The sequence below is a fragment of the Manis javanica genome, chromosome X (assembly GCF_040802235.1).
Source record: "Manis javanica isolate MJ-LG chromosome X, MJ_LKY, whole genome shotgun sequence".
Taxonomy (NCBI): Eukaryota; Metazoa; Chordata; class Mammalia; order Pholidota; family Manidae; genus Manis; species Manis javanica.
This window is the reverse complement of record NC_133174.1, coordinates 64,904,930-64,919,454: the sequence shown is the minus strand read 5'-3', so window position 1 is coordinate 64,919,454 and position 14,525 is coordinate 64,904,930. Positions and strand designations below refer to the sequence as shown.

Genomic DNA, 14,525 nt, shown 5'->3' with positions numbered 1-14,525 from the left:
GGTCTTCCTACAGGCAAAAGCAGCTCCCTTCAAAATAGGAAACTAGCAACTCAGCTCCAGACCAGTAACTGACCTACACACCCTACTGGCTGTGCCTTAGGTATTTTACTCATGTTTCCCTTTCCAATCCTATTTCATCATGCCAAATAATCCCAGGGATTTAGGGGGGATTGGGGGGAGAGGATGAAAAGTAGTTTTTCTTTACAAATCAGTTAAAACCTTTTTCTTAATTCAAAGAAGTGTTTGGTATGGGAATGTCCTGCAGATGGGACCCTGACACACTGTACAGGGCCCCCCAAATGCAAGAAAAGCTCCATTCTCTGTTAAGGTCATTTAGGATAGACAATCTATCAAGAATGTATTAGAGACTACAAAGGAAAGGAGGACAACTGTATTCCTTTGCTTCTCATCCTCACGACATGATACAGCAGGTGGAGTGGAGTCTGAAGGAAACTGTATTTTTTCCTTCCCATTCTTAGCAAATGTGTGGTGCTGCCTCCAATTCTGACCCCTCACTGATTTAACAGTAAAAAAGAGAGAAAGAGAAAGAAAAAAACTAAAAACCACAGGGTACTTCAGAACTGCTAGTAGAGGAGCTGGATGATTTTAACAAAAGAGACACTGACAAAAAGAAATTTTTTTACAATACTATAATTATAAAGTTGAAGGCACATCCTTGGCAGAAATATGATCAAGTACATGCTATAGAAAAACAAACTACTGAATATTTTGACTATAGTAAATAATTATTGCACAACATCATAAACTGTTGTTTGGGGTATTAAACAATCAATGTTTAACAATGTTTTGTTAAACATTTCTTCAACTAAAAACATGAGGTTGAGACACCTGGTTTTAGCTACAAAAGGTTTATTATCAATGCCATTACAGAAGCTCTTTTAATTGAAGAAAAAGAAGTCAGACTTTTGTGCTTTATCTGCTTACTCATACCAGATAAACTTTCAGAGGTACTACAGAAAGTTAGTGTAAAACTTGATAATAATTTGGCATGAATCTATTTTTTTTACACTTGGTAAAACAGTATTTTTTTTAATATAGAAAAGTGAGAAATAAACAAAAAATCCGGAGTGATTCCAGGAATGTTTTTATTCTTATTGAAATAACCAGTAACCAGATGCCTCACTGCAAGAAAATAACAAAATAGAGTAAAATAAATATTAAGAAAAATAATTTTAAAGCATGATCCACAAGGAATGGAAAAAGAATTCTCTAAGAACATACATTCTTGATCTTAAGCTTTGTACATAAAAGATATGCACGCTTCAGTTTTTGGAAACATCCTCTCTATGATGCTATGTTAAGCAATATGAACAAAGAATACATCTGAAAAAAGAATAGTTAAAGCACAGTATAAAATTATTTGTTCACAGGCATCAAATTTAACACTCTAAATGTTGATACTAAACTAGGAAAAGTAACATTTCTATTTTCACAACTGACAACCATACTTCTTGAGACTACAACACTAAATATTCTAGTTGAGTTTTAACCTTTGAAATTCAAAAGGCATCTTTGGATATTTAAGATAAAAGGTGCCCTATAGTTGAGTTTGAACCTACACTGGATATCAAAACACCCTTGTTATCTTCAGACAGGGAATGGCTGCTGAGTGAATACCGAAGAGTGATAAAGGAACAACAAATAAAGAACTCCAAATATCAAATTCAAATATAAATCTATTTTCCTTCTATATAGTAATATGTGTGTGCATATATATGTGCACATATGTATATGAATACACACACATACACACACTTATAAAATTTGTTCTATTAACTAGGTACTCAAAGCTAGTTACTAACTGAAAGCAATGCTTTTGATCCCCTCCATATATCACCTCCCTCTCCTGTGAATACAGCTGCTCTGTGAAGCTAATGGGAGTTCTGGATTACAAAAGAGACTTGTGATAGAAAATTCAAAGATGACTACAGATATTTAAAGCAGGATTCTTTCTGAACAAAATGTTTCCTATTCTGGTAATAATGGCTGAAATGATATCCTTGTTTTTTCCCAGACTACAGGCTGCTCTTCTCACTGTCCTAGGACATGGGGGTCCCCCTGGCATGTGGGGGCTAAAAGGATGACTCAGACACACGCATAATAATAAAAACATTAACAGGCTATGTACAAGTGCTTCAGAGAGAGAGGAGTGAGGATGAGGAAGAGAGAGGTACTTCTTTTTCAAAAGTCTATTCTACATTTTGTCATATCAGCTGTTTCTTCTAGAAGAAATACATTGTGGTATGGGCCACTGGAATTAAAAATTTTCAAAATATTAAAATTCAAACTGGAAGCATGGACAATGGCAGAGGTATTGGTCTAAAAAAGAGCCTGCATATACAAACTCATTCATATTTCATGAAAATGAGTTTGCCTTTCTAGATTAATAGCACCTTCATCAAAAGTTTCAGTTCTCTCTTTATAACTGAGATAAAAATGAGATATTTTCCAAATCTGAAAAGATAGCATGTAATAATGTTGTAAACTGTTTTGCGTGTATGAAAGGATAAGAGAGAAAGGAAGTAGGAGAGGAAGAAACCCATCCCCCACTCCCAGCTGATTTTAGACTTTGTCCTATAAAAATGACTTTTAGTATTTATTTCTGACCTCAAGGGGAGAAAAGGACTAACATTTACTGAGTACAAATCCTATGTGTTAGTAGCTTCCCATTTGGCAATGGGAACAAAATACTAGAAATTTATTTATGAGTTCTCTTCACTTACATATTTTGCATATGAAATCCAGCTTGCAATTTAATTTAAATGAATTAAAATTAAATGAAATTTAAATAGTGACACAAGTGCTAACTCCCAGGCACTCACTAGGGAATGTTCTAAATCTATATGGCAATGAGAACAAGCCCCTGAATTTGTGAACGATGCTAACTAGCAAGTGCAAATGTGTTAAACTAGAGAAAAGTATAGATTTGGTCAAGAGGTATCACAACCTAGGGAGAGTCTCATTTCTGTATTACAATTTATTGTACTTTTTGGTAAAAGCAGTTTCGTGTAACAGCATTACTTTAAAGTCATTTTGAGAGGTTATCTAAAACACTAAAAGATAACTAAAATCTATTAAATCATATATACCAGTTAAGGTCTTATATTCTCTCCATTAAAGAACAAATTTGGTGAATCCAGGTAATTTTACATGACCTGTATATGTTAAAGATGGTAGTGTTAATCTTATTTTAAAAATTAATTGTGAAAGAGGCTCAAAAGCTTAAGCTTCTGGACTGAGGCTGACAGAGTACACTAAAAACAACTTGTAGCTGAACTCAACAAGAGTGAACTGAAAGCCTGCACAGAGCTAGAGAGTCATTGAAGGAAGAATCTGATATATTTTTACCACAATGAGAAGACGGCAAGCAGGGAACTCTACAGACCCTTACGATCTTTTGAGCTACAAGTTAAAGAAAGGAACAAGATATTGGAAAAGGTGTCAGCTATTTTTATCAATGAAAAACTATCACCAGCTAAGAAGATAACAAAAGAAAATGCACCAGGGCATCTAAGAAAGCAACTGCAAAATCAAAGACACAGGGAGAAAGAGAGGGGGAAGAAAACCTGTAATAAATAAGGTATTTCTGTTTTTAAATAGTTTCTACTGTTTTCCTTCTAAAACTAGATGCTTTATATAGTGCTTTGAAAGCCACTGTTTCCAATCTGGCAGGGATAAGAGCTCAGGAATCTCTTCAAGATCAGGCTCTCAAATCTTCAAAATTTTAATTATCCTTTCTTTGAGCCTTCTTTTTTTGCCCAATAGAAAATTATCACTTCAGCAACAATTTGGCAATCTTCAATTATAGGGCTTGTTGTAAACTTCACTGGCCCACCTTACCTGTAGCTAGTGAAAGCAACAATTACCAGAATCATTTTAAATAAAGCTATGTTCAGAGCCAATGCCCTGAAAAAAGATATTTTTCCCATTAGACAAATACAACTCAAATAGAAACCCTATCTTAAGAGTGTGAGACCCAGATAAAATCCTTCCACAGTATTTTGAAAAGCTAAGGTGACATCACGAATGCTGTGTCTGTGCGAAACAACATCAGCTAGTTAGCACCCTCTGTCTGTGGCCTGTTACAATGTGGTGTCGTCATCTTCCCAGCGGTCTCCCACCAGGAGTGAGTGCTTGTCAGGTTCACTGGTACCAGCGCTGTTTAGAGACCGTTTATCAGAAAGCAACGAATTTATGGAGGCTCTGCTGTAATTAACAATCCGGTCCAGCAAACCCAGTTTAGGAGAATTTCTTGAGGTGTCATCTATTCCAACATGAACGCTGATTTCTGAAGGACTTTTCTGTCCCATCTGGCTTCGGGCATGCAGTTCATAATTCTCATAAGTTGGTTTCCTATAACTGGACACATGCAAAAGTACACTAGTTTGAAATAACCAAATGTGACCAAATGCTTGTTACATTCAAAAATGGAAAGAGATTTGCCTGGCATGAAATGTACAAAGGTGGTTCCTGCTAGGAAAGTAGCTCAAAAGGAATTATGCAGTCACATGATCAGAAATCCTACTTCCCAGAGCCAGTGTACTAGATTTTACCCCACTCAGTGCTTGCGGTTGCTATGTAAAGACTATATAAGGTAATAGTTACATGACTAACATTAATTATTAACATTTTGGGCTTATCACTGATCAATATGAGAATAGAACCTACCAAGACTAACTGTGCATGATAAATGGAATATACAATACAAAGGTTAGCAAGCCATCATACTTACAGTTTAAGGAAAAGAGAAGAAAGTACTACTGAAACAGAGGAAGCAGCCATTGCAGCAGATCCCATCCAGGGCTGCAAAACCAAACCAATGGGCATAAAAACTCCTAGGAAACAAGTCTGGATTAGTTAGAGCAGATAGTACTGAACAGATTACCAATGTGTTTCCAATATGTACACAAAAATCATTTCCTTGTTTGATATTTATTCACCAATCCATCCTATTGGAGATTTATGACATTACCCATTTTTCACTGATAGAGTATTGCTCTGAACATTCTTTTACATGTCTGCCTGCGCATATGTTTGAGAATGTCTCTAGGGTACATACCTAGAGGTGAAACTGCTGGGTTATAACACAGGCACATCTTCAACTTTGTTTCTCAGTTGCTCTCCAAAGTGCCTGTACCAGATCACAATCCCACCAAAAGTGTAAAGGTTCGTGTTCTACAAATTTATCTACACTTGGTTTTGACAGACATTTTAATGTTTGCTCATATGACAGGGATGAGACAGACTTATTGGACTTGGACTTTTAATTTTTTTGTGTTCCTATCTGTATTTTTCTACTTTTTCTACAGTGATCATATGTTATTTGTGTAATTTTTTAAAAAATCACTTGTGCCATGAGTTAATCTCTCTGGACTTTGATTGTCCTTTTGCTCTTTGTCCTCTCAGCATTTGTGTGTCCTTGTTGATAAGCAACATACTAATTGCTCTCAGGTCATTTCATGTTTTTCTTTGGCTTTCAAACCATTAAGAGAACAAGAAGAAAGTGATAACTGTTTCTCTTATATTATTACTAACTCCTACCAATACCCAAAGTACAGGTGATTATCAGATGCTAATTAAACAACTCTAACTTGCTTTTTCTTGGTCATATTCCTTCATTCAAGTTCTTTCTTTCTCATCTGGTCCCCAAACTTAAAAAAAACAACTGCTGGGTAGTAGAATGTTAAGTGAAGAGCAGAAAATTCTTGTGCACTGTAGTTACAACTATGTAATAAAACAAAAACTATTACTAAAATGCTAACAGTAGTTGTGTTTGGGTAATGAAATTAAGGGTAAATTTGTTCTCTTAAACTAAAAGTAAATGAATAAGTAAAGAAATGTGTATGTGTGTGAGAGTACCTGGAGAAAGTGTAAGTAATATGGCAAAATATTATTAATTGGTGAAAGGAATACAGGTTTTCATTGTATCATTTTTTCCTTATGTAGGTTTGAAATTTTTCAAAATATGGGTAAAATAAAGTAAAATAAGATAAGCCTGTCAGAATGCTTACACATTCTAGGCTATAATGAATATTGCCGAAAATCAAAATTACTGATTTTAATATTACCTCTCATCACATCAGCAGGCTACATACAAAAACTGAACTCAAAACTAACTTACAATCTGATAGATCTCTAACAATTTCAGAGGAAAAAGTAATACTAGTTACCAGTCACATACCAGCAGCTATAGGAATTCCAACCAGATTATAAATTAGAGCAAAGACAAAATTTATCCGAATCCTTTTGACTGTCTTCCTTGATAAGTCAATACTTGCCACGACATCCAGAAGATCATTCTGAGAACAGAAATATTTTTTATATCAATGACTCTAACCTAACTAATAACTTTTATATTAGATACTGTGTATATTTAAGATTATGTGTACCTTAGGGTAATATATGAGTAAACTACAAATATCAGATATTGCTAAAAATTTGAGTCAGCCTAGGAAGATGTTTTTCAGGAATTTTTCTCTGGGATCTGAAAACACTTTTAGGGTTGTATGCTGCTATCGGAATTAAATCCCACTAAAATAACCTCAGCACTTATTTATTGAAGATAATTTTATTCTATTTTTCAATCTCATTCTTTCCTTTAGAAGTTTGTCATTCTCATTTGTTTTGCTGGATTGGGGAAATCTGGAAGTAGTTAAAAGACTTCTCATACTGCCAAAATAAGCTGGGCAGGAAAGACAAGTATCAAATTATTGCACTCACTTATAGAGTATAGCAACGAAGCAAAACTGAAGGAACAAAACAGCAGCAGGCTCACAGACTCCAAGAAGGGACTAATGATTACCAAAGGGAAAGGGGTGGGGAGGGTGAGTGGAGAGGGAGGGAGAAGGGGATTGAGGGGCATTATGATTAGCACACATAATGTAGATGGGTCACAGAGAAGGCAGTATAGCACAGAGAAGACAAGCAATGACTCTATAGCATCTTACTATGCTGATGGACAGTGGCTGCAATGGGGTATGTTGAGGGGGACTTGATAATATGGGTGAATGCAGTAACCACAATGTTGCTCATGTGAAACCTTCATAAGAATGTATATCAATGATTTGTTAATTAAAAAATCAAACCACTCTGATGTACACCTGAAAGTAAAAAAAAAGAAGACTTTCTGTACTGACATCTTGAATTCCCCCACTCTCAACGGCTGGGAGCATGGGAATTAGGACAGAATCGTGCTCGATATACTTCACAACACTATTCCTGACCATGTAGAGCAGTCTCATACCTCTCAAAGTTCAGGCCATAAGACTTACCCTTATCAAAACCACATCAGCTGCTTCAATGGCTACATCTGTGCCTGTACCAATGGCAATCCCCACATTAGCCATGGCCAGGGCTGGGGAATCATTGATTCCATCTCCCACCATTGCTACCTGTTTCCCCTCCTCTTGAAGTTGCTTCATCTTAGCAACCTTGTGGGAAGGTAGAACTTCAGCAAACACCTTATTAATGCCAACCTACGTGAGGAAAGATGAATTCAATTCATTTCAAGAAATATCATTGGTCTCTGAAATATGAATCAGCAATTACAAACCATCATTTTTCCATCCACCAGTTGTCTAAATTTAAAAAACTGGTAATATCCAGTGATAGTAAGGATATGGAGAAATGAGCTCTCTTATGCACTGTTGGTAGGTCTGTAAACAGGTACTACCTTTTTGGAGGACGTTTGGCAGCATCTGTCAAGGTGCACACATCATTTAGTTTAGCAATTCCCCTTCTAATTGTATGTTGTACATACTTGTATATGTGCAAAAAGATGTATATCTAAGGTTGTACATTACTGCCCTGTGACAACAAAATTTTCAAAACCACCTAAATGCCCATCATTAAAGGAACAGTTAAATTATGACACATTAATTATGATCATACATACCATGGAGTTCCATGCAGTAATGTAGAAAGAATGAAATAACTCTGTATTTCCAAACACAGACAAAACTCCAAGGCTTATATTTTTTCATGTTAAAAAAGCAAACTACTGACAAATCTGTACAAAAATGACCCAGTGTGTGTTCAAAATACCAGCACTGTACATTTGTATATGAACATATATGCATATGAAAAAGTGTGTGTGTGGGGGGTAAGACCTGACAGGGAGTTTGGGAAAAGGGTGCCAACTTTTTACTTTATATCCTTCTGTATATTTTCATAGAAGAATGTATTCCTGTATTACTTATGTTACTTAATAGAAGAGGGCAGAAGGTGTTCCAAAGTAGAAAAGGGAAGAGTTTTGGAGATAAAATATATGTGGGGGTCATTAGCAGAAAAAAAGATGTCAAAATGGTGTAGGAAGGTGGTTCCATCAGTGGCATTCAGGATGGAATAGACAGGGAAGTGCATGGAGCTATTGCTGTATTTTGGACATGAAAGAATAAGATCCAGTGTTTAGGCTGGCAGCACTAGTGAAAAATATGAGGAATGTTTAAAAAGAAGCATCAACGGAAACTGTTGCATGATGTCACTCAAGCATCTCATGAACTAAGCAAATAGCTTTTTACTTATAATAGCAACACACAAAGCCCAAAGCCCTTCCCACAGAGCATGTCAATTCTTTTTTAAGGCACCGGATATGGCTACTCAGTGATAGTGAAAATAATAGGTAATATGAATTTTTCAGCATCTGAAAGCAAGAAAGAAAATATGTATGAAGAATTAGAAGTTACCACATACCCCCTACCCCAACAACTAAGCAAACCAATTACCTGAGAAGCAATAGATCTAGCTGTTTTACTGTTGTCTCCAGTCATCAGAACTACTTCTAAGCCCATAGATTTCAGAATATGGACAGCCAATTCTGCTTCAGGCTTCACTGTATCAGCAATAGCTATCAAGCCACACAGCTCATCTAATATAGGATCACCAGAAAATACGAGAGTTTGGAATATGGTGAAAGCAGAATAATATTCTGACTTAAAATTTCAGAAAGAAATGAATTTTGTTAAGTTGTTAGGGCTTGCTTAACTCAGATTTTTTCCATGCTCACAGAGACAGACATTATACCACAAGTCCTGCAACAAACCTCCATATTTGGCTGTGCACATTTCACAGAGTGAGGGAGGGGTTACTAACGAAGGTAGTAATAGGAAAATAAAAAAAGACTGGGCACTAATACACTCTTTTTCTTTCCTTACAGAAGTATTGGCCAACTACCCCAACCACTTTAGCTCATTTAAAGGCAAACAAAACTGAACATTAGTACTTTTTTTTCTTTCTAAGGTGAGGGGGGTGGATGGAGACAAACTGGCATTTTATAGTGGGGGAAAAAAATCACTGCAAGTAGTTACTGCATTTTAAAAACAAAAATGAATGGTATTTTCTGTTCCTTCCTGGACTTAAAAAGGCTCTAGTAAGATACTGCCTAGCAAGGATTATAAATGTTAACTAATTAATCTCACAGCTAGAAATCTACCCTAAGAAATAATTTAACAAAAGAAAGCACCTAAAACCTCCAAGATGTTTATTGTACTGTTATTTATAAGAATCAAATATTAGGAATACCTTAAATTTCCAACAGGGGAATGATTAAGTTAATTACAGTAAGTTTGATAAATGATGCAGCATTAAAACTGGAGAATATTATTAAATAAAATAAAGCAAAATAAAATAGTATACATATGAGGGACTTTAAATTTTATTCAACTTTATTGAGGTAAAATTTACACACAATAAAACACACCCATTTAAAAATAGTATGCATAGTAATATTGTAATTCTGCATATATATTCTGTGTATGTATATGTATATATATACATATACATACACATATGCATATACATACATACACATATATATATGCCCCATAAGCCCAGTATTAGGATGATGAAATTACAGAAGTTGTTTTACTTTGCTATTAATTTTTATTACCTAATTTAAAAAAATACTTTATTAGCTTAAAAGAAAAAAACATAGGCTAGGGAGGAAAATAACAAAGCCAGGCAAATGCAAGATAATTTAAAATTAATCAGTAATAACTACGTATTGCCAACATTTTCACTTTGCATTCAGGCTGCTTTTGAATAGCCCTAATGCTTGTCTCTCAAAACTACACATAAAACTGTAACTGGGATCATGACACTGAGTTACAGTGTTCTTACAAAAAACCTTACCATCAACTGCCACCAATACAGCAGTCCGACCTTTTCTCTCGTGTTCAGTCATGGAATCATCTACAATGTTACTAATGACAAGACCATTTCTAATCATCCACTCCCGGTTACCAATGAGGACTTTGTACTGTTGAGCATTAAGAGCATCTGAAAGCAAAGCAAGTACAGAAATAACATTTAGTGAGCTCCTTTAATACTTACAACAACCCCATGAAGTATGTTCTTCTGTCCAACCTTGCACAGTAACAACATTGTATTTTTGACAGAACACAGGCTACAACAACCATTTCCAAATTTTCAAGGGACATACTTTGCTCTTCCATGCCTCTGGGCCATATGTTGCTGCTTCCACCTGAAATGTCCTTACCCTCCCTTCCAAATACCAACCTCTATCATGTTCTTCAAGAGTCAGTTCAAACGTTAAACTTTTCTTGTTGAAGCTTTCCCTTTGAACTTCCATAGCAATTGAATTAAATTCAAAACATTTCTTATGCATTAGAAGCTGAATGTGGTTCGATGAAAAGATACAACCATACTGATGTCTCATTTTAAACATCTGACCACTAACTTTAAGCAGGCCCTCAGTGCTGTGTGGCAGTTCTACTAAATTTCCCTATCCATTCATTCTCCATTCCTTTTAGATGGCTATTTTATACCTTCTCTTCTCCCATTCTCATACCAAACAATAACTCTGCTTCTTTCTTCAGGAAGAAAATAAAAGCAAATCAGAGAGAACTTCCACAATCTACTCAACTACCTGTGTCTACGTACAAATTAATCTAGCTTCCCCTCTGTTATCATAAACTGCCCCTGCTCCTATTTAAAGCCAACCTCTCCACTGGCACACTTGATCCTCCTCCTTTGCTTATTTTATAATATCTTTCCAACAATTCTCTCCTCTCCTGAATAATCAATTTTTTATCTCTGCATTACATAAAAAAACCTCTCTTGATCCCACTTACCTCTTGAGCTATAGCCCAATTCTTCTTTTTCTATACATAGCAAAACTTCTTAAAAGTGTTATCTCTATGGGCTGTTTCCAATTTATCTTTTCCTGTTCTCCTGTGACCCCATGTCAATAAATCTTTGATCTCTACTACTTCAAAAAATTGTTCTATAGTACACCAGTTACCTTTACTTTAATAAACCTAATAGCTAATTATCAGCCCTCACCTTACCTGCTCTGTTAGCAGCATTTAACACAGTTGATCACTACCCCCTTCTTGAAACGCTTTCTTTGCTTGGCTTGTAGGACACCACATTTTTATGAGTCACCTCCTCACTCACCACTTCTCAGCCTTCTTTGGTGATCCTTCCTCATTTCCCTGATCTCTTACCTTGTAGTTATACAGGGCTCAATCCTTAAACCTTTTTTCCCGCTTCTATCTACTCTCACCCCTTGGTGGTCTTATCTAGTCTCATGTCTTTAAATATCATCAATACAAGGTCTGTCCAGTAGAAACTTCCATGATGACAGAAATGTTCTGTATCTGCTCTGTTCAATACAGTAGCCACTAACATGTGGATATTGAGCACTGAATTGTGGCTAGATGGTTCAATGGATAAATTTTAAGTTAAATTAATTTTTAATTCATTTAAATTTTAATAGTCACATGTAACTAATGACTGCCGTATCAAATAGCAAAGATCTATAACTGGATGACTCCCAAATATCTCTCTCCAACATAGTTGTTTCCTTGAACTCCAGACTTGTGCAGCCAACTGCCTGCTTGATATTTCCATTTATATGACATCTTCACTTGAATATCTAATAGGCACTCAAATTTAACATGTCAAAAACTAAACTCCTAATCAGTGTTCCTCAGTAATGCCCTTCCTGTGGTCTTCTCCATCTTACTTAAGTGGTAAATCCATCCTTATAAATTGCTTAGGCCACAAATCTTAGTATAATTCTTGACTCCTGTTTCTCTCATACCCCATATCTTATCTGTGAGAAACACCTGTCAGCCAGCTCTCCATTCAAGATACATTCAGAACTTGACCATGTCTCATGACCTCTGTTATCACGACACTGATCCAAACCAGCATTATCTTTCACCTGGATTATGGCAATAGCCTACTAACTCATCTCCCTGCTTCTTCCCTTGCCCTCATCTCCCCTCAACAGTGTATTTTTACCAGAGCAGCCAGAGTTAAGTCAGCTTCTGTCACTGTTATACACAAAACTCTCCAATGGCTTCCTATCTGAGTAGAAAAACCAAGTCCTTTCACTGTCCTTACACCATCTAGTCCTACACTACCTCACAAACCCTGTCTCTTACCACTCTTTTACTCTGCTCTAGACATATTGTTGTCCTTGATGTTCCTCAAACTAGTCAAGCACACTCCTGACTCGAGGCTTCTGTATTTAACAGTCCTCTTGCAGATATTCAGTTTTGTCCTTTTCCCTCCTCAGGTTTTTGCTCAAGCACTACCCTCAATGAGGCCTACTCTGATCATCCTATATACAATAGGACCCACTATTCCCAGCATTCTCTGTACCCTTTACTCTTTTTTATTGTCCTCCATAGCACTATCTCCATCAGACATACTATATTTTCTTATTTATTTGCTATCTTGTGTTCTTCCACCAGGAATGTAAGCTCCATGAGATAGGGACTTTCTATTCTGCTCACTGCTGATTCTTTAGTGCCTCAATCCATGCTTAATAAAAGCTGTCAAATGAACAAAATTATTATTTGTCAGTGGGCTTGATACTAGCAGTTCACAGACAAATAATAAAGAGATCACAGTTCAGTAGAATCAGGAAGATTAATAAAGAATAACCATGCAGTTTGCCTAGTACAATAAGAGAGATTAAGTAAAGTTATGATTTTTAAAAAAGAGCAACTATCTCTGCCTATTTATGTCAGTCAATGAAGGCTTCACTGAAAAAAGAATTTCATGAGATAGATGCCACTGAATAACATTATGCAGAGCAAACAGTAAATAAAGTGACCTAATAAGCATGAAATGACACAATAGAAGTAGAAAATGCAAGTAGTGCTATATGAACAGAACACAGAGTATATGGGGGGAGGGGCAGTGGAAAAAGAGAAGATGGATGGTGCAGGGAGGCAGGAGATACATCATGGAGCACAGATTTTGAACAAAGTCCAGAGACACTAGACTTTGTCCTGCTGGAGAAAGCAAGCCAGTAAAGCCAGGATCCTTTGCAGAATTCCATGGATGGGCTTTAGGATATATGCAAACCTCTGAAATAGAAATTTTCTGAGGGATGGGCATAGTTTTCATCACATTACTCCAAAGGTTTGTGATTCAAAAATGGGTTATACATATCTGTAGTAAAAGGTATTAGTCAGAAAGTGATATAATCAGATTTGCATGTTAGCAAAATCATTTGAGCACAAATGGGTGGGGAGGTGCTGAACACTTAGGTGGGCATATAATGTTTCAGGGCAGATGGATAGACCAACAAGAAACTCAGGAAACGAGCCTTGGCTAGAGATATGGATTTTGGAGATGTAGTGGAAGTCTATGGGTGGTAAAACAAATGATAGGCGTAAGTGAGATTGCACAGAGAGTGTATATAAACTGAATAAAAGACATAGAACAAAACCTAAGGACACCCAACATTTGACAGCAGGATAAAAGAGGAATCAGAAGATTAGAAGGAACAGCCAAGTAGGTGAGAGGAGAATCTAGAGAAAGCACAGTCATGGAATCAAGAGGGAAAAGAGTTTTAGGAAGGAAGAAAAGGCTGACATTTTCAAGTATCTTAGTGAGGTTATGCAGGATTAAGACTGAGAAGTGACCACTGGAAAAGATACTGAATAAGGTCATCAGTGGGTTTAGAAAAAATAATTTCAGTAGTAATGGATGGAGCAGAAGGCAGACTGTGCAGTGAATGAGTGAATTCACCAAGCCTAGATTACCTTTTCTAGAAACTTGGATATAAAGGAAAAGAAAGACAGGACAAAAATCTTGATGGGAATACAGATGATTTTGATGGAAGAAATATTTATATGTTTAGGAGAAGAAGTTCCTACATACAGAGAAGCAAGGGGATATAACAGAGTGAGGTCCCTGAGGAATCAAGAGAGAGTGGGATCTACAGCAAAGATGAAGGGATTCATTAGGCAAGGTGGGGCATACCTCTTCCTTTGAAAAAGGAATTAGTCTGGGCAAAAAAAATGGAAAGAACACATAAGATAACCTTATTTTTCTATGTGAAAAGTAAGCCAGATAATTTGCTTAGGGAACTAGGGGGGAGACCACAGTACCTTGTGAAGGATATAAAAGGCTTATAGTAGCTGTGGTGAGAAACAAAAGATAGCTTAACTAAGGTAGAAGATCAATAAGGCAAGACTTCATCACCCTACAGAGGAATCATGGAGTACAGTTGGAAAATGTGT

The 14,525-nt window shown here is 36.3% G+C and overlaps 1 protein-coding gene across 7 annotated transcripts in view; it reads right to left on the bottom strand.

Moving 5' to 3' along the window:
* Positions 1–1,759: 1,759 nt before the first annotated feature.
* Positions 1,760–14,525, bottom strand: part of ATP7A (ATPase copper transporting alpha) — a 155,647-nt gene continuing 142,881 nt past the window's right edge. For all 7 annotated transcript variants that reach the window (XM_073228031.1, XM_037021886.2, XM_037021885.2 and 4 more), the window contains 6 exons: positions 10,150–10,296; positions 8,745–8,887; positions 7,293–7,496; positions 6,203–6,320; positions 4,754–4,856; positions 1,760–4,380 (listed from right to left, as the gene is read on the bottom strand). In XM_073228031.1, the coding sequence (XP_073084132.1) occupies positions 4,104–4,380; positions 4,754–4,856; positions 6,203–6,320; positions 7,293–7,496; positions 8,745–8,887; positions 10,150–10,296 (992 nt within the window). In that variant the 3' untranslated portion in view covers positions 1,760–4,103. The remainder of the gene's footprint in view (positions 4,381–4,753; positions 4,857–6,202; positions 6,321–7,292; positions 7,497–8,744; positions 8,888–10,149; positions 10,297–14,525) is intronic.